Source organism: Bombus pascuorum, chromosome 16 (assembly GCF_905332965.1).
Source record: "Bombus pascuorum chromosome 16, iyBomPasc1.1, whole genome shotgun sequence".
Taxonomy (NCBI): Eukaryota; Metazoa; Arthropoda; class Insecta; order Hymenoptera; family Apidae; genus Bombus; species Bombus pascuorum.
This window is the reverse complement of record NC_083503.1, coordinates 938,508-963,672: the sequence shown is the minus strand read 5'-3', so window position 1 is coordinate 963,672 and position 25,165 is coordinate 938,508. Positions and strand designations below refer to the sequence as shown.

The 25,165-nt window shown below is 42.5% G+C and overlaps 1 protein-coding gene across 13 annotated transcripts in view; it reads left to right on the top strand.

Moving 5' to 3' along the window:
* LOC132915036 (cyclic nucleotide-gated cation channel alpha-3-like) overlaps window positions 1-25,165 on the top strand; it is a 219,775-nt gene that overhangs the window by 119,975 nt on the left and 74,635 nt on the right. For 12 of the 13 annotated variants that reach the window (XM_060974654.1, XM_060974643.1, XM_060974644.1 and 9 more), the window contains 4 exons: window positions 2,411-2,625; window positions 3,683-3,938; window positions 4,764-5,018; window positions 5,869-5,999. In XM_060974654.1, the coding sequence (XP_060830637.1) occupies window positions 2,411-2,625; window positions 3,683-3,938; window positions 4,764-5,018; window positions 5,869-5,999 (857 nt within the window). The remainder of the gene's footprint in view (window positions 1-2,410; window positions 2,626-3,682; window positions 3,939-4,763; window positions 5,019-5,868; window positions 6,000-25,165) is intronic. The other variant, XM_060974645.1, reaches the window with a different exon arrangement.

The window sequence follows — 25,165 nt, the reverse complement described above, 5'->3', positions numbered from 1 at the left end:
CTCGTACGTATATTTGAGTAATCACGAAAAAGGAGTCAAATCCGGGTATTCTAGTACTCGGATTCAAGTTCGGATACCTGGATTCTCAGGCTCGTACGCTGTTCTTCAGCGGGAGGGTAACAACGAGTACTCCGAGTGCTTGAAGCGAGTTAACTTGGATCAAAGTCCATCGAGCATTTTTTACGAAGCTTTAGTCAATCGGCCGCCGCGAGAACTACAAACGCTTTCTTTGGCACCGAGGTTCGAACTTGTGGTACAACGATGATATAAATTTACAACGTAACTTCCACGAAGAAAATTTGAAGTGGAAAACTATTGGGAATTATTGGAAATGTGGAGGATTGTTAGGAAATTATTAAAATATTATCAGAGATCGTAAAGGATGCATAACGTGGCAAAAGTCTCGTCGATTATATACCTGCGATGGAATCGATCGTTTGTCTTATCTGCGCGCTGCGTTTCTCGCGCTCTCTCGTTTCCGTCGATACGCTTCCGCGTGACTTTTACGGGCCACTCGTTCGTCTTAGCTGTGTACGCGCTCCGAGGCACAGTTATGCGACTCGAGTCACTTTGACACAGCCGGATAAACGGAAAGTTAGGTGTCTGGTTGTCGTATCCAAGGCAAGTTGGTTTTGCGCTCGTGTATTCTATTCCAGGCCTGTTGTCTGCAGCACGTGACACAGGCCAATGCCTGCAGTGCACGAATGTATCCGCAGCGGCGTGAAATGGCGAATGTAGGGTGGTGAGCCGGGGGCGTAATTTTTGTCGGTCGTTACTCAGGCATGGTGTGTTTGACGGCAGGAAATCTAGCGTTCGATGGTAACCTGAAGTGGTAAATATCTAGCAACAAACGCTCGTGCAGCGTGAAAACGTCGAGTGCACGCGTTGTGGCATGGAACAAACGTTCGAATCCGGCTGTGAGCTGGAACGAATGGTAATCCTGGTAGCATGGATTATTTGAAAAGTATTTGACTTTAACAACCATTTCTTGCAGAGCGTGCGTACACTGCTGTTCATTGCGTTAGCTACCAGCAACTCGGCGCCACTTTGTCGCGAAAACGTGGACCTAGGAATCGTCATATCGTGCGATACACAGCTTTGCAACCGGGTAATGTGTCGTAACGATATTTGATTTACGCGAATACAAATTCATCGAGGAACAGGGACACGGAGCAACGTATTTTTGCAAAAGGATCGAAAGCTTATTTCTTATAATTTTTCCGCAGCGTGATCAATTTTGAAGCAATTTCCAATATGCATCGCAGGCTGGTTTATACGCGTTTCACGATAATAAATTGTTCGACGTTTTCCACCTGGTGATTTCCTATCAGAACAAACGATACAGTCCCGTTTTCTTTCTTCCACGTTGGCAATACGTAGTTTATTCTAGCGAATTGCAGGTTTCTTTTATTTATCTATTATTCGATATAGGAGTATAAAATTCATGTAAACACACACAGATTTTCAAAAATAATATTGCCGCATCGCGGGATAAAATAGCGGAATTTTGCAAATTTCTAGGAAAGCTATTTGCTCGCATGACACGATAAAATAGCAACTTTTGAGTAATTTTCTATTAAAGAATGTATACATATATATATTTAAAATTTATCTCCAATGAAATGATAAGATCTTTCGGCAAACTTGTATAAAGCTTCGTTATATAATTTTGATCCAAGTTTCCTCGGCGTCGTAAAATCGCTTCTTTCGGTTCGGAAACAGCATTATATTGCCTCCATTATGTTGCTTCGTACAATAGCCTATTAAGTCTTCCCCGGGCGATTTTCTATGATATTAAGATCTAAAGATGTTTCCGCCCAATTTGAAACACGTGATATATCTTCTATTTATTATATTTGCATCTCTCGAGAACGCTATCGAAGAACGTCAAAAAATGGAAGAAGAAGAAAAACATATAATCGTAAAATACTCGTATCCAGGTTGGACGCGTGTTCGAGATTCCAAGATAACGTTCGTCTCGCAAAATGAAACTGTACATTTATTCGCGCGATTCGATGCATTTTTTAATCCATTTTTTAATCCTTAACAAAAAAAAAAAAAAGAAAAATAAAATATTAAGCCACTTGGCTCGAAAAACGACTAGTACAAAAGATATTTCAACTTTAATCGTGTAAAATGTCCCGCGCACTCAGACACGGAGATCATTCTGACAGTTAAAGTAGGAAATCTGATTGGGAAATTAAAAAAAAGAAAAGCATCGTACTCGCGCGATTACGAACTTTGGGAATTGTCTGCCCGACTCGAAACTCGAGTATCTTCGTATTAAAATATTATAAAACTTCATGGCGCGGAGTTTGCTCGGAAAGCCGGAGTTGCTGGATTTTCGTACCAAGCTGCTCGTTTGTCGCGTAATGTTTTCACGAGTCATTGTGCCGTTAATTTTCCATAGTAGGTATACGGCGCAGCAACAGCAGCAACAACGTGGTAATAGAGGCTACCCTGGACAAGCAGGAACAAAGGGTTTTCGTACGGGTGCCCCTAATTGGTCCTTCATCTTCGATCCCGCGGGACGTCTCTGTTATTACTGGTCGATGGTGGTCTCCCTTGCCTTTCTCTACAACTTCTGGGTCATCATCTACAGGGTCGCCTTCCAAGAGATAAACGGTTAGTCTTTTGCTCCGCGACTCGATAGATACCGTGCAAACGTTTTGTCTCGGAAGAAGGGGCACATCTCGTCGAGGCGTTTCGCCTATGTTAATTTTACAGTGATTGACAAACTATTAATTATATTTTTGTCGTACCCTTTTTCACCCTTTCAGAGGAGCTATTCTAATTGACCCTTTAGGGCAGCGTCGAAGAAGGTGAATTTAGTTAAACGTAGATGCTTCTCTTGACAATTTTCGGAATTTAAGAAATTGGTCAGCTTATTATGCTGCACGTTCGTAAATACAATAAGAAGCAATTTGCATACGCGTGCGGACGGAGATGCGTTGTCGGAATGGAAATATGAAACAAGTATCGAATTCAATTTTATTAATCGCGTAGTATATCTAGGAAGATTGTAATATTTGTTTAAATCGACGATGCAATTCCACGTTACACGTAAAAGTGTGATTTTAACGAAGAAAGATTTGCTCCTTTATCGGGAAATGGAGGAAAATAGAAAAATAAGAAAATAACTCGACTGTATGTATGCATAGCTTCGTGAAAATCATTGAAAATCATCGTAGACCAGATATTTTTATCGTTCCTTCTCCATCGAGACGATTTGAGTTTCCAGAATTAAAATTACTTTGATTTTTTCTTGCTTATCTTCTTAAGAAATGATTCTTAGCAATTTTCCAGAGCCGAGGAAAGAAAGAAAGAAGGAAAACATGCCATTGCTCGCCTCCAAGTAAATGCTTGACTTAGTGCAAAGCTTGGTACAAAAAAATGGTGGATTCGTAGAATTAAAAGCTTAAAAAGCTCTCACTTATAGACTTATAGGATTATGTATGCTAGTCTCGAATTGTTTAAAGAGTTTAACTTGGAATTGTTTATATGAGAATATACTTTAATATCTTGACGTTAATGCGAAGTATAATTCATTAAATCGACAGGGCTATCACATTTATATCTGTAGTTAACCGATAAGAAAAAAGTATTATCGATGTCTAATAGAATTGTATCGTTTAAAAATGCTTACATATCTAAAATTGAAATGCGATTTTATGTTATTTAGGCGAAACGCGCTGGGTGTGGTTCTGCTTGGACTACTTTTCCGATTTTTTATACGTGCTGGACATAGTGTTTCACATTCGAACCGGGTACTTAGAGGACGGTGTCTTGCAAACGGACGCGACGAAGCTGCGAAATCACTATACAAACAGCACCACGTTTTACATGGACATCCTGTGCCTGCTGCCCCTCGACTTTTTATACTTATCTATAGGATTCAACAGTATACTTCGAGGTTTTAGGCTCGTGAAAATATACCGGTGAGTGTGAATCTTGATGGAATTTCCAATTATCGCGCAATATGTTGACAGAATATTTCACGTGTAATCAACGTGTTAAATCGAGTCGTATTTTATTTATATCGGTCAACTTTTATGTCGCAATCGCGCTTTAATTTTAACAGTCGATAGAGAGTCGAGTAAGATATTTGACACGAAATTGAAACGAGAAGTCGCGCGTATCGATAGAATAATCTCTGTATATTTCGATGAACCTTGAGACGCGTTTCGACGTTAGAAAAGTGTCATCGGGTGGGAAACGGTGGAAGTTTTGCTTAACCGTATTCCGAATGGAGGTTGCCCAACTATGCTCGTGTATTGACCACGTTCCGTTTATCACCTACTTTCCTCTCCTCGTCTTTTTGCTTTAGAAAGTTTCCTAGGATAGCGCGAAACAATCGAATGGTCGAACTTTTTTACGGCACTTGCGAGGGCAGATTATTTTCGGATCCTTCGCTCGAGTCGACTCTCTCGCGAATTTCACAAGTCCGTCCATATTAAACTCGAAATTCTGCGTAAACATCGTCGCTTTATGAATGGCAAGCACGTAACAAAATTATACTGCGAATATCGGACGAACAATTAACGAAACAATAGCTACTCGATCGTTGCCTGGAATAAATTATGCTCGAATTACGTCTGAAACTCACGGCACGACGCGAACATAGAATCTGTTGTTTCTCAAAATATGCCGAACTTGATGTAGACCCTTACTCGAGGTTTCCATTCGATCGACGAAGGAAAACACCGTGACGAACACGTTGGAATCTCACGAAATCTTCTTCTTCGTTGCATTGTCACACACAGGTTCTGGGCGTTCATGGACAGAACCGAGCGACACACCAACTATCCGAATTTATTCCGCTCCACATCCTTGATACATTATTTACTGGTGATCTTTCACTGGAACGGGTGCCTCTATCACATTATCGATAAGAACAACGGCTTCGGCAGTAAGAACTGGGTATTCAGCGACTCGGAGACCGCGGACGTGGTGAAGAAATATTTGCAGAGCTACTACTGGTGCACGCTGGCCCTCACCACCATCGGTGACCTGCCCAGGTAATTCGATTTTCCTCTCCCTGTTTCCGTCCACGCTGCTTTCCGCGATAGAATCAAGAGCTTTGCTCGAATCCCGAATGTCATAAAGTAGGAGAAACAGCAGGATGCTTAAAAATGACAATTTTTGGTCCTCCTCGAGAGCGAGAAATTCTCGCAGGACATTCTAGAGCGTCTAACGTTGCAGGTAATTCGATTTCTCCCTCTTTCACCCCGCTGTATCGCGGTCCACGCTGCATTTCGCGGGAGAATCGCGAGTTTTGCTGGAATCTCGAACGTTACAAAACGAGCATTCCTGGTTCTCTTTGCGAGCGAAGAATTCTCACAGCAGATTACTCAGAAACATGTTTCAAGGAACAAAATATCTCGTACCGTGATAGGAGAATCGAAGAAGACAAGTAAAGCTTAAAAACGGAAAAGTTACGTATCTCGAATAGAATATAACCGCGGTAAGCGTCTTCGAGGTGCCGATGTCGCGTGTATGTGCAGTCAACGAAAAAAAAAGAAAAAGAAAAAAAAGCGAGAGATACGAAAAGAAGAGACGTATTGAAACGTTCCTGTCCGTTTTATTACACCGTTTCGAAAGCTTCTCTGCTCGTTTGTTCCTCGCGAAAGCCGGATCGTTTCTACGTTTATGCTGATCTCCTTCGATCGTCGATGTTCAGCTAGCTCGAAATACGATCGATTAAGAGCGAAAATGTGTCTAAACTCAGTTGGAAGACGAACGAATGATAAAACTTAGCGATTTAAGCGCTGCGCATAAAAAGCTTTGGCAGTCGGCCTTGAAAAATTGGAAGACGAAAGGAAATACGCATGGCGTCGTCGAATCACGCTATTCCGTTTCGCTTTGCAGGCCGAGGAGCAAGGGCGAGTATTTGTTCGTGATAGCTCAGCTGCTGTTTGGTCTGTTGCTGTTCGCCACGGTGCTCGGACACGTGGCCAACATCGTCACTTCCGTCAGCGCGGCCAGGAAGGAGTTCCAGGGTGAGTGAAAAGCAAATGCAATTATTTCGCTCGCGCTTGCTTGGTTCTTTTTCATCGGGAAAAAATCGCGCGAGAAACGTTCGTCGCGCGCCTCTGATTGACCGTGCCAAGAGCGTGTGCCTTGCGATTTGCCGCAGGCACGGGTCAAAGGAGGATCTTTCAGTTCGTACACGCGGCGGTTAAACGTATCTGGCGCAACGCGCACGTGAAAATTTGCTACGACACGCGTCCAGTTGTTTCCGCGAGCCAGCGTACATAGCTTAACGAGAAACGAAATAAGACGTTAAGTTGTTTCGCGAGAGTGCGAGGAACGCGAATGGGAGTTACCTAACGACGCGGTCATCCCGCTTGTAAATTAAAATTCAGCGCTACGCTAGCGACGAAGATGGCCACCGCAACATCTGCGATAGCCAGAAAGGACCAGGAAGCTCGTACAAATGCGACGGCAAACCGCATTCTTAATTATAAAACTCGACTGCTACTCGCAGTTTCCGCCACGCTTACCCTCCAGAGAGAGGGAGAGCGAGAGAGAGAGAGAGAGTTAAGCTGGCTTTCACGAACCTGATTGCGCTGCACGGTTAACAGAGGCGGGATGAAATTTGCAAACTACACTTTCGTCTTTCGTTCGGACCGAGAAACGTGTTATTTCGCGTGCTGTGCGAGACCCGTTTAAATCGAAGTAAACGGTGCAGTTTGACGATGCAAAATAGCAGTTTCGCGAGCATCTCTGCCCACCGGGGAACTCTATAATACCTTTGCACATTGTCCTTTCTGTCGACCAAGGGCCACGATATTGCCCCTGTGTTTGGCTACCTTGTGGGGCAGCTGGAAATTTTCATGTCTTCATACCTGTCCACTAACTTTCAGTTCTCTCGGTTATACAGTGTTGAACACTTGACCGGCTGCAGACGCAAATTCGCGTTTTGCATACTTCGTGCGGTATCATCCTGTAGGAACGAGACCTTTATCGATGCGTTAGATATAACATTGGTCGCTCGGAAAGTTCGCTGCGATTTTTAAGGAATTTAATAAAACAGTAAACTTTGCTCAGTACCTGTAAAATCGGTATTAAAGTCGAAAGAAGTCCAGATTCTGTGAGAAACTAATTAGAGACGTAATTTCTCGGGGAACATTAACCGGAAAAATAATTTGCGGCGTATTAACACGGAAGAGATTCTCTTTTATCTCTTTTATCCGGATGAGGCAGCGTAAGAGGACGAAAATGGCCGAGAGACGCTTGTAACAGATTATCCACGAAAGCGAGTGTTTTTTACTCGACCAGCCGTTGATGAATCGCGAGCATTAACTATAGCCGCGACGGGAATGAAAGGAGGCGTAAGAATGAACGCGTACTCTTAACGCAGTCGATAGAGCGCCGACGACAAACAAAAATGGACGTGGTTTTACGCAGCGACATCGCCGGCAGATCCGCGCCCACGATCATTCCGAGATACAGATTGCTCGACTTTTTCTCGCCCCTTGTAAAAACGCATTAAGCAACGTTTTAGCCGGGGATAGCAACACGAAAACAACATTTGCCGTAATTGCAGCTTCTGCCTCGCTTTCTCCACGCCTCTCCGAGAGGATCATTTATGTATATCACCGCGCGATGATATTGACCCAGTGAGTCGAAAAACGAACAGTGGAAAGCTTGGTCGATCAATGTCCAATAAAAACTTTTCAAATCGCGTGTACAGCGAGGCATCTCTCAAGCTCGATCTACCGTTGCAAAAAAACATAACCAAATATGAAATATATCTGTTATTTATATTGAAATATATCAATTATTCTGTTGCTCGAGTGTTGCACGATCGATTTAATATACGATTGAACTCGAACTTTGACTCCGATTATTTAAAAGGAAAAAAGCACAGCTGGGAATCTCTCAAGCTCTATCTGCGTTAGCAAAGAAAGTAGTTAAAACTGTACTTCAAATTTCCTAGGCGATTGTCATACAATCGATTTAATACGATCAAATTCGAGCTTCGATTATTTAAACGAAAAAAAGCACAGCCAGGAATTTCTCAAGCTCTATTTGCGTTAGCAAAGAATGTAGCCAAATATGATATATCATTTTGTTGTCCGAGTGTCGTACGATTCATTTGATACAGTTAAACTCGAGCTTCGATTCCGATTATTTAAACGAAAAAAAGCACAGCCAGGAATTTCCCAAGCTCTATCTGCGTTAGCAAAGAAAGTAGTCAAAACTGTACTTTAAATTTCCTAGACGATTGTCATAATACGATCTAACACGATCAAATTCGAGCTTCGATTCCGATTATTTAAATGAAAAAAAGCACAGCCAGGAATTTCCCAAGCTCTATCTGCGTTAGCAAAGAAAGTAGTCAAAACTGTACTTTAAATTTCCTAGACGATTGTCATACGATCTAACACGATCAAATTCGAGCTTCGATTCCGATTATTTAAATGAAAAAAAGCACAGCCAGGAATTTCCCAAGCTCTATCTGCGTTAGCAAAGAATGTAGCCAAATATGATCCATTTTGTTGTGAGTGTCGTACGATCGATTTGATACAGTTAAAGTCGAGCTTCGATTCCGATTATTTAAACGAAAAAAAGCACAGCCAGGAATCTCTCAAGCTCTATCTGCGTTAGCAAAGAAAGTAGTCAAAACTGTACTTTAAATTTCCTAGACGATTGTCATAATACGATCTAACACGATCAAATTCGAGCTTCGATTCCGATTATTTAAATAAAAAAAAGCACAGCCAGGAATTTCCCAAGCTCTGTCTGCGTTAGCAAAGAATGTAGCCAAATATGATCCATTTTGTTGTGAGTGTCGTACGATCCATTTGATACAGTTAAACTCGAATTTTGACTCCGATTATTAAAATGAAAAAGGGTACAGCTTTCTTCTTATTAGAAATGGACTTCTGAGGGAGAACACATATTCCCGGAAAAGAAAATGTTCTTCGAAAGCGTGCATTCTTATAAAGTAAAGCTTGTTGGGGATAGATGGACGCTCTTAAGCGACATATGTTTTTTTTTTTCAAAAATATTTATTTCCCTTAAAGGGGAAACTTCTGAAAACATGAATTCTTCGTGAAGAAGAATTAACTTCGTTCGCCGCGATGGATTTGTACGATTAATAGGTAAAAATAGCAGATGCTCTTTGTAAGTACCTATCGTAGACTTGAGATAATTGTCAAAATGTTTTGGCCGGAACCACCGCTCCTCGATCGATACGAGACTTTTAATTTTAATCATGGACAGTTAATTACCACGATTGTATTAATGCTTGTCGTCGCGTTGCATGGTATCGATAAAGAATGAGGCGACGTAGATTGCTTCGCTGTCGAGCATTGCCCGGACTCGACCTATTCTCGTAGTCGTTGGGCAACAAGAAATATTATTACATTTCCATCGAGTTAATCGACGTGCCACTCACGATCGCGGAAAGTAATCTTCTTTTTTGAAGGCATTCGCAGCATAGATCGACTTGCTTACAAGTCTCTTGAAATTCTGACGACACGTTATTCGGTGCATTATATTTGGCATCAATGACACCCTCTACACGTTGAAACCTGCATGTCGATCGAATCTTGATCACCGACTAACAGCAGATCCAATTCCTGCATCGATACGAGTGTCCTTCGCCGATATCGAACTACGTTCATTTCAAGATGCATCACGAGACCTAAGCATACGATGCATACGATGCATACGTCGTAACACGTTAGACGCGTATATAAGCTTTTAACGAAAGAAGCAGAGATATACCGTGAAAGAGGGTCCATCCAGATGCAACAGCGTCGCTGATCACCTCACACTGGATGCAACTTGACACGCAAAAGACATTTCATGCCACAAGTTCACGGATACGCCGAATGTTTTCATTGGTATACCAGCCCCTAACCATCATCATGCGCGTCTTCCTTTTTCAAATCTCCTCGCCTGTTTGCAGGCGATTGCCTTCGTAGCTTTCCATCCATATTCTGATACGTAGCGTGCCGATCGCTTGGTTCATGGATACGCAAATAATTTCGTATTAACGCGTTGTTCCGTGAAGAGATCGTCGGACATCTTCAAGACGCTTGACGGTATGGGCGTACCAAAGAGATTGCCATAAACGAACTTAACGTGCGCTCGTCACGTTTAACCTGTTTATAGATAAGACTTTAATTGTGTTTTTCGGTCAGTATATTGGATCGCAACGGTGTTGCTGCGTTGATGGCCAAAAAGATTATTGAACGCCGTAGATACGTAGATTCGCCTCTTTGTCTGTCCACATAAACGCGTCTGACGCTTATAGGAAATCTCACCTTAAGAGGATTCTCCACATTCCTGCGACATTGCGTTCGATCCGCTTTGCAGCGGCATTTAAACAGGACTTGGCTGGAACGCGCGCAAGGCCGAACACAAGATCAAAGAGAGTGTTTGACGGCGGTAGCTGAACCCTGGGACGAGCTTTAGCGCGCCATTTTCGACGCGAGTTAGAATTTCAAAATTTTAATTAACCAACAGCCCTCGAGACTCCTGCGCGCATCGTCAAAAAGAGGGACGAAGCTGCCGGGCTGGATTCGCAGCGCAAGATGCGCACAGTAAGGCATTTGGAAAAAGGATGGATAAATACACGCAACATGCAGTTTTCCTGAAACTTTGGTATCCGGGGACTCGATGTCGTGAAGAATCTGTTCGTCGAATCTTTTGTTCGCGTTTCTCTCCGACTCGATCGAAATATCTTGAATATTTGTCAGTGCTGTCAACTATCTCTTCCCACTTTCCCCTAAGTGTCGTATAAAACGGACGTATTTGACCAAAGGAGGATTGCTGGTTAGACGATTATAACTGCACGACCATGTTGCGTTTGTAAGCAATATGCACCGCATACAAAGCGCCCCGTAATCAGCGATACAACTGCGAAGAGGACGATCGTACAGAGAAGAAGTAAACAGGGAAAACACAATTTTTAGTTTATCGTGCTTAGTCCGGCTTTGGAGGAAATCGAGTTTGAGGATTTTGCTGTTTCATTTGCATACAACAAGAGAATGTAATTACTAACGATCTTTGATGTTGAGGTAACGTCAAAACTAAATAAGAAAAGAAAACTGAAGAATAATTGAATGAAGAATCGAATAAAGGAAAAGACCTTTTGAGAACGTAAGGTGTAATTTTTATCAATTATTAATTTATTATTATTTATTTATTTATTTTTTGGATTATTTCCTTAATTATTAATTATTAATTTCTATGCTGCTTTCGTGCATTGCACAGAGATATTTTGTTCGATAAGCAAGGAGCGTTTATTTTTACCCAAATCTGTAGAAGTTTATACAACGCTCTGTTTAAAAAAGTAAATTTGTTTCGGGAAACATTGTTTCAACGTAGATGATTCTTACAAAAACGTATGTACATCGTACGTTTCGTATCTCCGAACAAAGAATCTAAAATGGGCTTCCAAAAGATTGCTTGACGCACTAGCAACAAGCCAACCTCTGTATAATATACGCCGGAATTTATCATTTGATTTATATCAAATTATTAAACATTCGATTGAGAGAAATGGAGCCTACAGATAATTCTAACTAACGAGAAGACGTAGGAAATTATTACCATAACTCGTTCGCGCTGGACATCTTCCACAAAGTATTTCATCTGAAATGTTATCTATCCAACACGATGTCGAAACAACATCGAAAAATTATTTCATTCGCTTAGAACGATAACTTACGATCTAACGAAGGATACGTTTACAGGCAAACACACAGATACCTGCGAATACGATACAACAGATGTCCTTAAAATCGTATGACGTTGCGTTTAATCGACCACGAAGACGTTCACCGTGCAATAGAAGATGTACAATTTATTAAACGGTTTGAGAAAGGCCGTGATTTTTAGCGCGCATTATTCATAAGACACGGACGCTTGCAGTCGTATTCCCAGCACGTTAGCGTCGAAAGTTGTTTCAAATTGAAACGCCGGCTTGGCCAGCTTTATTTACAGCGCGACCAGCCACGAGCAGGTTAATATTGTAAATGTAATCTCGCGGAATCCAAAGAGAGACGCGAAACGGTCCGTGGCGATCTCGTAATGGCGGGATTTCCGTTCTACAATTTCCACTCGGGGGAATGAAGCTACATCTTGTCGGGACGACGCTGATTGGATATAAAATTTCATTTTGCCCCGGCATACCTAAATCCACCGGTAACTCTCGATGCTCGCGATTCCGCTTTCAATAAAAATCCCTTTATCTCCTTAATTGCTATCATCCTCGTACAATTCTCTCGGAATCGCGGCAGATCTAAAAAGAAAAGAAAAAGGAGGAGAAACGACGTTGAAAAGTGAATCAAAAATCATCTTTGGACCTCCTTCCATTCCATTCACAGGTCCGAAAACCTAGTCGAACGAATCTCGCAGGAAAATCGTTTCACCTAGCGGATATAGTAAGAAGGCTGTTTCAGACTGCTCTTGGACGCAGCAAAATCTGAGATGACGATAAAACAAATCGCTGCGAATGTCCGAATATTATTGAGAAGCAAGCGCGGCCAGTTTCCGTGCTCTCGTTTCTCAACGATTCTTTTCTTCAATGATTCTTAACATTTCTTTGAAGTTTGCTTGAATTTACGGTTGTTGCGAGCTAACGAGCTAATCAAAATAGCCGGTCGAAATTTTATCTACATCTATGCGACACAATTAGAAGTTGGGTTACGAGATATAACGCGGAAGTCGAAGCATGGAGCTAGCAGTGCAGTTGCCAGTCGAATACGCTCGCGGAATAGAGGCAACGGTATAAAAGGAAACGTCGAGTCGTTTCTCAGCGTGCAGCGCTGTTAAACCTCGTGGTTGTGCAACCGTATGCAGAGCAAACTCTTTGCGTGTCTCCGGATTGAACGTATATACCACAAGGTAAAGCTATCCATTCAGCTATCCTGCTGTAATGCGAAAAATCAATACCGCATTAGTTGACGGCGAATGTCAGCGACGAAATTATGAAATGTCAGGTTACGAAATTGGAAATTCGTATTGTTACGAATAAACGTTTAACGCGTACGTTTCCTTTCTTCTTAACCTACACGTGTTATATTCTGTCGAAGAAATTAATTGCAACATGCAGCGGAATACGATGGTCGAGACGATGAAGATTTTCATGCGGATACAAAATCGTAGAAAATACGCAACTTCGGAATTGAATTCTAGGATTATATCCAGTATCGACTATCGTGATATCGAAGCTACTCGCGTACACTTGGAACGAGCAACTTTGACGAATATTTGCTACATCTGCTAAATCTGCAAGTTTTTCTCTTCAAAATGATAATCTACGAGCAACTATGGGTGTTTTAAAACGAACAGAATCCAAAGAGTGGCCGCTTTGCCTCTGACTACAAGTACGAAATTAAGTCATTTCAATAGCTGTTCTCTAAACGATATTGAGAAATTGACGGTGAATATCAAAAGACTGGAAGTTTAACGAGTATTATCGCTGGCCGATCTCTGCTCTTTTATCGTTAGCAAACGGTTGTCGTTAGTTGTAACGTTAAACTTTTCACCTGATACAGCTTAATAAGGATCCAATTAGCAAGAAGCACGCGTAAAAAGCCGCGTGAACTTGGTTGCAACAAAGGGAACAGGGAGTCGTGTAATTGTAGAACAAACACCTGTGTAGGAGCAGAAGGACAAGACCAAGAATTAACCTGCCTGCACAGCCGTAGGGATGTCCTTGCTTTAATCGCAAGTATGCCCAGGTTACCGCCATTATGTCTCGAAGTGCTGAACACGGGTGGCATCCTCTCTGTGCCTGCAAGTAATTTACTTGTAAACTAGTTGAGACGTTTTGCTCGGCATACGATCGAGCAGGAAGCTCTGTGCGATAGAATCTGAAGGTAATTCGAAGCTAAGGACACGAGATCGAACCCATAAGGCGAGTTCGTCTCTCCATCGTCAACTGGCTCTATTTTTTATATTTTTGAGAAGAAGTCGAATCGCAGCATCGTTCGCGTGTTGCAGCTGATTAGAAGACGAAGCAAAATTACCTTATCAATGGGAATCAATCAACAGCGTCAGCAAAGAAAAATTATTCAAAATTATCAAGATCATTAGGATACACGAGCTACTTAACCGCGTTATTATCCGCGATTAACGGAGTATACGAGTTATCCGCGAGCATTCACACTCTATTTTTGCCAATACGTCATACAAACGTCTATCGATATTTATTGTGTGGCGGCACTCGACAACAAATACCATCACTCGGCACCAACTAGCACCGAACGACGGTAGCGCGGTGGTTAGCACCTTTGGTTACGAACGTTCGGGACCCGGGTTCGAATCCCGGCGCCCGTAGTTCCGATTTTTCTTCCACGCATCTAAATGAGAAGAAGTGTGAAGAAACACCATGAAAAACAACACCACCACACTTAACACCAAGCGTAACGCACGAGCTGCTGATACTTTCTCATCTTCGCGCTCATCTTTCTCAACTTTCTTAACGCATTTTCGGTAGACGTCGGAACGACACTTTTTGTTCCTGAAGAGATGGTTCTTGAACAACGTCTCGTAAAAATTTCTCCTCCGTGGAAAAATGGACGCTTCTCAGCGTCCTTCTCTGTCCGATTCAAATGGCAAATGAACGAAAGCACGCACATCCCCCGATCTAATCGAATACAACTGGACGCCGAACGAGGCACCATCGAACGAAGGTTGATTTTACGAAATTAGCCAAACAACGCAAACCATAGCGCGGTAAACCTGCCCGTAAGAGTAACTTTGATAGTTCGTTGACCCTCGGGCTCACGTTTCGCCGCGGTGAACCACAATACGCCAGCTGGCTAACCTTGGTTGAGCCAATATTAATTTCATTAATTATGCGCCACCGTATTACGATATTACCGCCGGCACGGCCATTCCGCTATGCGGCATAATTTCCCAGGAACCGCACTAATTATTGCGGCAAGCCTTCTTCGTGTACGACGATCTGGTTCGAGGTCGTTCTTACTGGTTCCGAACGTGGACGAACGAAAGTACCTCGCCATATCGAAAGTTGCTGATATTAATTGGAAGAAATTGCAGTGAGAATGGTGGGAGGAAATCCCATTTTTGGAAAATGTAAAAGCAACGGTTCCTGTAAATTACGGAGTACGGAGATGATCGATGTGCACGATACACAAGTTTCTGTCGCATAACACGGTATGTTTGTGATAGAGCCTCGCCTTAACGCGATTTGAAAATTTTGGAAACCGCCGCGCAACGCGATTTCTGTTTCCACGGTGGGAAAATGGAAAATTCCCGTGATCCAAACTTAGGTGTATCCGTGGGAGACGTATGAATTGGAAAGAAATGCCCCATTGATCTAAATGGTTTTAGACAAAAACCAAAAATGCTGTCAATTAATTGCATGTAAATTACATACTGCATTGTATGCATGGACATCGCACGTGAGCCGATAAAGAACCAAAACTTTTCAATTTTGGTACTTACAACGTTTTCTACGAGCACTCTGCGATTGCAAGAACTGAACAGATCCGTGCAAAAAGGATGATAATTTTTAAACGCAAGCACGTTAGATTAGCGTATGAAATTTTGATATACCGAAATTTGTAATCTACTGGTATTTGTATTCTCTTGCCTACTCTTCCTTTGCTTCCTCCTTCAACTTTGTTGCTCTTTTCCTTGTCCTAGTTCTTATCTTGTCTCGTTTCGTCTCTTCTAGCCCCGTGTAACTCCCGTGTACAGCTGTCCAGACCTAATACCCACCTTATGTATGTTATCTGTATCTTTTCCACTTGCCATCTCTCTTCTTAACCCCATCCCTCATACTCCATACGCCAGTACGCTCAACACTGACGCGCGAAACCTGTACATTCTCAACTTTAAATCGCTCTTAAATTTTCTCCATCCTATGCCCGAAATCTGGTTTAATCTAAGTTAAAACCCTTCTTCAGTTTCCTCTCTCTTTCTCTCTTGTGGCTCGAATTTGGCTTAACTCGACTGAAAATCATTTCTAAGTTGCCTCTATCCTATGCTGCAACAAACGTGGCTTAACTCGATTAAAATTATTCTTCAATTTTCTCTGTACAATATTACAACAGCTCACTGTATACTTGTACTTTAATGTTGCATCGTATTGCACTAGAAATCAATATCAATTAATAGTTTGGTTGTTTAATGCAATAAGTCTACCGCATAACATTATGGCGTTTGATATCGTCTCTTTGAAGTTGCATACAAATTATAGCAGACACTTTGCGTAAAGTTGCTTACGCGGCGAAGGCAAAGCAACTTTGTAGAGTCTCGTTGTCAGTTAAGTTGTTGAAATATGCAATTAAGCGTCTCTTAACGAGCCGTAATACAGGTTACTAGCCGTAAATCGGCTACTATTAATTTTCTGTTAATTGTTGCACATTACTATATTAACCCATTAATTTTCACGCGATAGCAGCCGCGTTGCGTCTACGTAAATTGCTGTCAGTTATTAAAATACAGAAACAAGAAGAGAGAGAGAGAGGGCTTTTAGGAGAAAAGAGAGCGAGCCTGATCCGCTTCGTTATAACGAACAACGCGTAACTCGTGCATAATTTGAGCGTTTAAATTTATGTATTCTCCTGGATAAACGTATCAAAATTAGCATCCAAGCTACGACATACTGCAACTTGCGATTAATCATTTGTAAGGAATAACGCAACAGAGCAAGGATAATCCTCTATGTCCGTGTGATTTATCGTCGTAGCTACTTTTCCGTTTATTTCTCGGAACACTCTGATCTCGTCTTTTCCAATCTACAAATCGCTGGAGCTGATCGCGTGCGTGTAAGAAAAAAGTCAAACGACTACATAAATATTGGATCGTTAAAATAATGTTGGAAAAGAAACGAGTAAGCCGACAAGGGACTCGACAAATTAGCGTAGGTGTTTTGTTTCGCCTACTATGAAACTATTTTACATAAAATTATCAATGGCACTTGATAATCCAGCGAAGTTCGATTAATTTTCCATTCAAAATTGGTCTGTAAAATAGCGAATGTTTGAAGTTAGAAATGCCAATCAGATACAGATTGATCCTAAAATAATTCGTTAATACAATTAGTCCAATTATCAAGCGCTGCTTTCCAACGTAATTATTTCCTTTCCAATTATGGCACAGTGTATCCGTTCTAGTTATTACGTAATTATAGCAATACTTTTTTCATCAATAAGACACAAAAATTCGTTAATTTACTCGGCTAATTATTCCTCGCTATAATATACAGAAGTAGATAAAGTGCAAAACAACTGTGTCGTTTAATCGATCGACAATTAACAATACTGCTACGACAAGTTGGAAAAGCCACAGACTAGACCTCGCTAGACCTCGATCATCCGAAGATCCATAATTCTTCATATCTAAAAATGTCAAATAAATAACATGAAACACATTATCCTTTCGCGAAGATCAGGAAAACTCGATTAAGTTGGAGCCAACCGTAAATCCATGGCTGTGTTAAGCATCGCGATATAACCGAGGACATTATCCCGTGCTTAATACCACAGAAGGAATTACTTACTCTGGTATGCACGGCTTAAAATTACGAGCTGAGCCGTGCCTGTGTCGACAGTTCCGTTGTGCTCGCGGTAAACTAGGGAGGAGAGATCTCGTCAGGTTATTGAGCGCGCTTTATTCGGAAAAGGCGATGTCAAAAAAACGGCTTGCGAACGAAAAATTCCCACAGTACGTTACCTCAGGAATTATTAGAGAAACTATCGATCGATCAGAGTGTCTTATGTCTACGGAAGATAACGATATAAAAGGGAGAACAAATGTTATATTGAGCGTACGAGTGATTTACAATTCTTAGTTGTGAAAAGTTGTAGCAAGTTTTCAATGGTGTTTCGTTTTCCTTCTTTCTCTATTCGTGCTCTAACAAGAAGTTATAATCTGATTTTCCCCAGAAAAGGAAATAACTATTACTGTTCGGCTCGTGTTTAGGTTTCCTTCTTCTTTTTTTATTCCTGCTCTAATAAAAACTTATAATCTAATTTTTCCTCGCAAGAGGAAATAATTAGTATTGTCTGGTCGATGTTTAGCTTCTCTTCTTTTTCATATTCCTGCTCTAACCTGAACTTATAATCTGATTTTTCCCGAAAGAGCAGATAATCAGTATCGTCCGGCTGGTATTCGGGTTTCCTTATTTTTCTCTTCCTGTTCTAATAGAAATTCATAAACTGATTTGCCCTGCAACAGTAAACGAACATTATCTGGTTGATCCTTGCGTTTCTTTCGTTTCTTTCGTTTTCATTTTCTACCTACGCTCTAATAAGAATGTATAAACTGCTGTCTGGCGATTAATCGCCGCCAATAATTTCTCGAAATTTATTACACAGCTAAGCTCAGAGGCAGTGAATTTTAAAAACTCGCAGAGCTGTTACAAATAATGTAACAAATCCTTCTCCAATTTGTCCGAACTGTCCGTTTGTTTGCACCCTTTTAAATCACGCAGATCAAAGCCGCGCGTGAACGCATCGGTTGCGTACGAAAAGCCGTCAAAGGGATTTCGAAAAGCGATTGCTATTTCTATCAATGTCTGTCATTCGTTTGAAGCCTCAAACGAATTGTTGCCAGCGTTTCGCTCGCGGTAAGTCGATACGTTTAACTAGAAATCCGACGTGTAGGCTAACAGAGACACGTTCAATCTTTGGTCTCTGTGCTGACGTTGGCGTATTCAAACATAAAGCAGAGGTTGGGCTGGCCGGCGGGCGAAAAACTGTTTTCTCAACAACTTAAATCCACTCGGACAGGATCCACGCCCCTGTCGAAAACTTTCCTGCGTTTTACGTTTGCTCGATAAACACGCCGCCTCGGCTATCTGCACTTTATTGCTTATACCGGAGAACACTTTTGCAAACAGCGATCCATCTAAATAATTTGCGGCCAAAATACAGACACGTACGCGAAACGTGGCAAGGTGGTGCGTTTTACTGGGTCAAGAAACAAAACAAATGAAACGGGCCGCGACTCTCTCTCTATCGTATCGATAGTGATCAAAGTTTCACACATCCCGTACTGCGGCAGAATTGAAAGTGTCGACGAAACTGACGACTGGCTGAGTCACAAAGGCGACAGCAAAGGGAAACTAAACAAAGTGAAACAAAGTAGGATAAAATAAGCGCAGAAAATGAACGACAGTCTACAGCGAGTCAAAGCCACCACCGCGAGGACGACCTCACTCTCCCGGATGGTGTGGAAGAGCAGGTCTTGCGCCCCTCTTGATCTTCCGAGGTTACTTTGGAGGAGGCGCTTGAATTATTGCGCCAACTCCATGGTCTCCTCCTGGTCATCTACTGCTTTTTTTGCGATGTTTTCCTCAGCTCCTTTCCTCGGCTGACTCGCGGATGGGTCGCCTCCTCTTGACTTCCGAGGGGGGGGGCGGCGCCCAGGGTGCACTTGGGTGCAGAGGCCTCTGGCACCAGCCTCTGGCACGATGTCCGCTTCTGTTGCACCTGAAGCACAGGTACCCTCGATCCACAATGTTCACGCATATTGCCAAGTGTTCACAAGGTTGACGCAAGTTACTCGTATGTGTTCCGTCTCTGAGCACTTTAAACACTCCTCGCGGTGGACCATCCCAAGGCAACTTATCCTGTATGGGCTAATTTCCGGGCTCCAGCCAGCAGGCGCTTTATCCATATTGACCTGAAGCCACCTCTGGAGGTGCCAATCTCTCCGACTTGCACCTTCGCGCCGTCACATCCTGCTGCCAAAGCCAGTGCTTGCCGCAGCTCCTCCTTCTTGACCAAAATGTCTATCTTGACCAGTCTTAACCAGAGGCGTCGCAAGCAATGACGCCTTCTCCATGTCCTTGCCTCCAGGGATCTTTGTTATAATGGCGCCCGTCATGGCCCTCTTCTTGTCCACGGACTCAACGCCGATCTCGGCAAGGGGGATGTTCTGCCTGGTCGTTGTAATTACTTCCACATAAGACATCTTTGATCCATTCCTCGCTCGGCGTTAGAGTCGACGAGCGAGAGAGCGTGGCTCTCTTCGATGTCTGTGTCGATCCTTTGTTTGGTGTGGCGGCACTCGATTTCGGCGCACCTGTCGTCCTTTTTTGCGGCTGCTGGCCATTCGCCAGTGGAGCCGCAGTCGCCGCTTTCTTCGCCACCTCTCCAGCGGATACTTTCCTCTTCTTCCTATTTTTCATTAGAAATTTCCACTTCCATCTTCTTCCTATTTTTCATTAGATATTTCCACTTCCATCCATTTGTCTCCCTCGTATTTCTTCTCACCTCAGACCCCAGACGCAGAAACACGTCCAGGGGCCTGGCGGTCCACCCCCGAACGGCCGTGGTCGTGAGGTGACGACGCGGTGGGGCCCACTTACCACCTACAACCGCGCCGGTACTGTGGTCTCCCTCCCCTTCTTTTTATTGTCGGAATCCATCATGTGTATGTATTTTGAAATTGTCGCCAAGTCGTCAACTGGGGAGCCCGACGAGAAGGTGAGGTGAATAGTCTTGACAGGCATGGGCCAACCAACTTCTCCGAAATTCTCCGCGCCGGATAAGCGAACTGACTTTCCCAGGGCGTGGTCCTACGCCCTGAGAACCCATACCCGCCTCATGCTCCCCATCGAACCGTAAGACTAATAGACTGGCAACTGAACCGCGATAAAATCTAACAGTCTCGCATCGTCCATTTCTCCGGCCGGGAAATGCCACGTTCTCCCTTGGTTCGCATCCATCATTCTCCGGTGTTTACCTATCTGCCTATATCAGCGTTTCCCCGAACCCATTTTTACCACGTTGCGCTCTCGGGCCAAACGCGCTGCCTTCGAAACGGCTCTTGTTCGGTCGTTGGCGTTTCCAACTTGGCTCGAAAATATTATCTTTAACGTAGCGGCTGACGAGGACACGGCGTTGCCGATATCACGGAACCAGGAGACTGCGAAAACATTGTTCGATGTTCTTCCATCCTCTTTTTTTTTTTTTTCTTTTATATTTTCGTGGAGGAAATCCGCACGAACACCCGCCGCCTCTAGGGGGGAGGGCGGCGTGGTAGTGTCGGACTCCAACCGACTAAAACCTCCACGGCGGAGACTGTCTCTACTGCGTCGAGGGGAGCCCGGGAACCGCTGCGGCGACACACCGGGCCCCCCTCCGCGCAATATTCCGTCTATATCACGTCTCTCCCTCTCTCAGAGGGCGTCCGGATCCCCAACCGGACTGTTTGGTATCTCCCGGGTGCTGGAAGGTCCAGCGCCTAACTTCATTCCCCTTTGGAGGTCGCTGCGGCTCTCCCGTGCCCCATGTAGGCGCGAGACGCTCGAACTGGGCGCCAAACGTCCAGTGACAAACGTCGAGAGTCAGGCCCAAGTAGTTCATTGTAGTGTATTCTTTTTCTCTGGCACATGTTCAACCAACACCGTTACCACCACCAACTCGTTCTCGCCCTGTTTCACTTCTCCTTCTTTCTTTTTTCAACCAGCCTTTTTTTCGATACGATCGCCACCGTAATTACCATTAATGGTAATTACCTCGAAGATAATTTCCAACGAGCGCAATTACATTTCTATCGGACAGAGTGCATCGATTATCGGCGGGCGAAAGCCAGCGAATATTATGCTGAATATTCGGATTTTACGGAGCCGCGGCGAAGGAATTTGATATCAGACGAAAGCAATCGAAAAGGGTGGAATGTATATAATTGGAATATTTTTGTTTCAATGAGACGACGATGGTCCCCCTCTGTTATTTCGCCAATGGCTCGCGCGCGTTGCGGTGAAATGTAATTTTCTGCGGTTTTCAGACTAGATAGACTCCGAACGAAGGTAAAAAAAATACGAAATTTCGCTTTGAAATATGAATTTGCAAGAGTCGCGTTTTAGGTACTAATGTTTGACGCGTAGAGCAAAAATTGTGGAAGAACCAATTGGTAGAAATTAGCATTAAAAGTGAGACTGACAGTTTCCCCTGGTTCGATTTTGACATATTTTTCAGTGGTTTCAAAATTACGAATTGTTCGAAGGCATTTTTGTAGTAATTTCACGTAGATGAAAAATTGTTTGGAAGCTATTTAGCAAACATTTGTTTTAAAAAATGATAATCCTTTCTTCCGACTCACTCTTCAAATACTTTTCAAAGCTTCGTAGGATGTGCATGTTGTCAATATTTGCGAATTACTCGAATATATACCGTTTACAGTTTAGCTGTTTAGACGACGGCTGTTTTCTGTCACGTTGTTAATTCTGTTCTGTCGTTAAACGTTCGCATTCGCATCTTCTCGATCGTTCGATACGATTAACCGCGCACTTTTCATCAAAACTAAATCGAAAGGTGCAGAGTTTTGTTTTACGCAGAAAACGAAAGGAAAAATTGAAACAGTTTAACTCGGTTCAATGGTAAAGTAAAATCTGCCGTGCCTTGAATGCAAACTTGAAATAGTAATTAATGGTGCTGACCATACACAGAGTCATCAGTTCCCTTTCTGCGTGCTTCCTTTCATGCAGACTTACGAGATTTATGTAGATTCATTAATCAAGCCATTCACTATTCTCGCTGAATTAAAATATGTAATAAGGGAAATGATTTATCCGAGTAGGAGGTTTTGCAACAACAATTAAAAGCTCGCAGCGCCGAGAGAAAGCAACTTCTCTATAAACATCAACGACATGATTAACGAACAAAAGGAGAATATTCTTCCTTTTGCAAGAATATTTCTTTCTTTCGAAGACTCTCTGTATACGTTTTCTCGAGAATGCTTTACAGAGAGAATAAAAACTAATTGGCTATTTAAAACTAATTTAGCAAATTACCGATTTATAACAAATAACCAATTATTTATATATTGCGTAAATAAAAATTAATTCGCGTAATATGCGAATATACATGTTGAATTTGCGTTGGAATTCTATTATTCTTTCGGTTCGTTAGTAGTTGCACCGAAAGATGGTGTTTTCAAAAGCATTCCGCTTTTACATCGCCAATTCGTTTACTCCATTTCGCGTTTCTCACGCCTCCGTTATCAAGCGCATAGAATATACGTTATAATGTAACGTAGCATATCCCAGCATGCTCGTTCGGCCTTACACTCGCATCGTTTTCGTTTAATTTACACATTGTTGCGATGTTTAACCGGCGAGAATAACTGTATGGGAATATAAATTTATAAGATTATAAAATACGTGGCCGTAGAAACCGGAATACAAATTATAAACTGTGTGCGGTAATACGCAACGCTGCGTACAATTTTCGTTTATAAGATTACAATTTTCTTACTTTCTAATTATTCTATTTTCTTGCGATACGTCGCGACCGAAACGAATGTGTACCAGGCCTTTTAGTATCGCCAGATTTGAAACGAAAGACGAGCGCGTTGCGAAACAAGGCAACGAAAACGAAATGGCGAAATAGAAACTAGCTTTCGCCGAAATCCCGCATTCATCAATTAAAAAACAATCGTTGTTTCGTCATGTAACCTTACAAAATTCACTTTAGTTACTCAAAATTACCGCTAAAGCACGTCGCAATTAGATAAAACTGTGAATCTTTGCACCTGAAAATCGGAAAGAATATTTCAAGTAAGTATATTCATTTGCAGTTACGTTGCATTAATACGCCTGCGTATGTGTGTGGCGGTGCGATTAGAAATATATAAAAGATTGGTCTTTATATATATAGAAAAAAACCTATCTTTTTTTTGGTATATATATATATGGAAAAAAACCTAATTGAAGTTTAACAAAATGACACCTATGTTATATTTATTTGTTGTATCGTGCTTGCTCTTCTTTGCAATTAGGGTCCGCAATACGCTACGACACAGTTAGAAAACCAGCGATATCTTCGCAAAAATAATGGTTTCTTTTCGAAAACAAGAAGAGTAATTTATAATTGTAGATTAAAATTGGACAGCCGGTATAATCCACTTTGAAGAAAATCAGACAGAATACGAAGCAATCGTTTCCGCACTCGAAATTCTCGTACTTCCTTGGCAAACATAGTGGCAGCAAATTTCGAACGACGAAGGCTTGGAAAATGATCGCTGGATAGAATTTCTAGGCCTATCGCCTTCACCAAATGACCGACCAGGAAAGATCGACTCGTCGATCGAGTCGTCAGCCGAGCCACGAACCGAGTAGAGAGCTGAAATCTCGTAACAATTCTACGCCAAATCACTTCGATTGCGATCCTCAATGCTCGTCTCCTAGCACAGGGGAAGATCCAACACTGATCGTGCGTAGCAACCGAGTTCCTAATACTTAGACTGCGAGTTTTTAGAAAATTATTTCACGTAGCACGTATCATGGAGACCAGCATACTTTCGGGTATTTTATACGCATTTTCTCGTGTCACGTGCCGTGCAATTTTGCATTTTCGAAATTCCTCCCTTGCGAACCAATTGACTTTATCCTGACGGAAATTTTTCTATCGATTAAAGTAAATATGAGCTATCAGCAGCTTCGAGGGATGCAAAATGAACGAAACGATATTTTTGATAAATACGGAAGCATAATGATTCGCCGATACTCGTGGTGCTCACAGTGCAGCATATCTTAAATGTAATTTAAAATCGTACGTTCGTCGTTGTTTCCTTCGTTCGTCTAACTTTATGCAAATCAGTTTCTCGGCTTTTATTAATAAATAGGAATTTACATAAATTTAGACGAAGGAAGGTAGCAACGGCGAACGTACAATTTGGAAACTGGGCACTCGGCCGAGCCTGGCAAGGTTAGTGTTCCAGAGAAACGTATTTCGTGGTTCGATCAGTCTCTCATTTCGAATCATTCGACCCTGTTGGTTCGGCGAAGCACGCTGCGGAAAGTATTTCGATTATGAAACAGAGGTGAGTTCCACGAACTGCGGCGTGCGGAATATTCGGGGCGGCGCGTCGATATCCGAGGTAATTCAATAAATACCGGTGCTATCAAGAAGTTCCTGTACCAATGAGCTCTGAATAATTCCGAAAGTCTGGGAAATTGTGGAGCACGTCTCCAGCCGAAATCGCCAAAGTTCCCGCGTACGATGTTGAGCAAACCAACGTGAAATCGTCGGATCTCTTGATCCTGGGTGTGTTGCGTAGCAGGTGACAAGGGTGTGACGAGATTTACGCTCATATGGCAGATAGACGTGGATCACTTGTGGGAGGCCGATCGTAGAAACGATGCGGGTCCAGTAGAGACAGTTCTATTATCTTTTCGTCGTGTGTCAAGTTTAAAAGTAACAGAATATGAAAC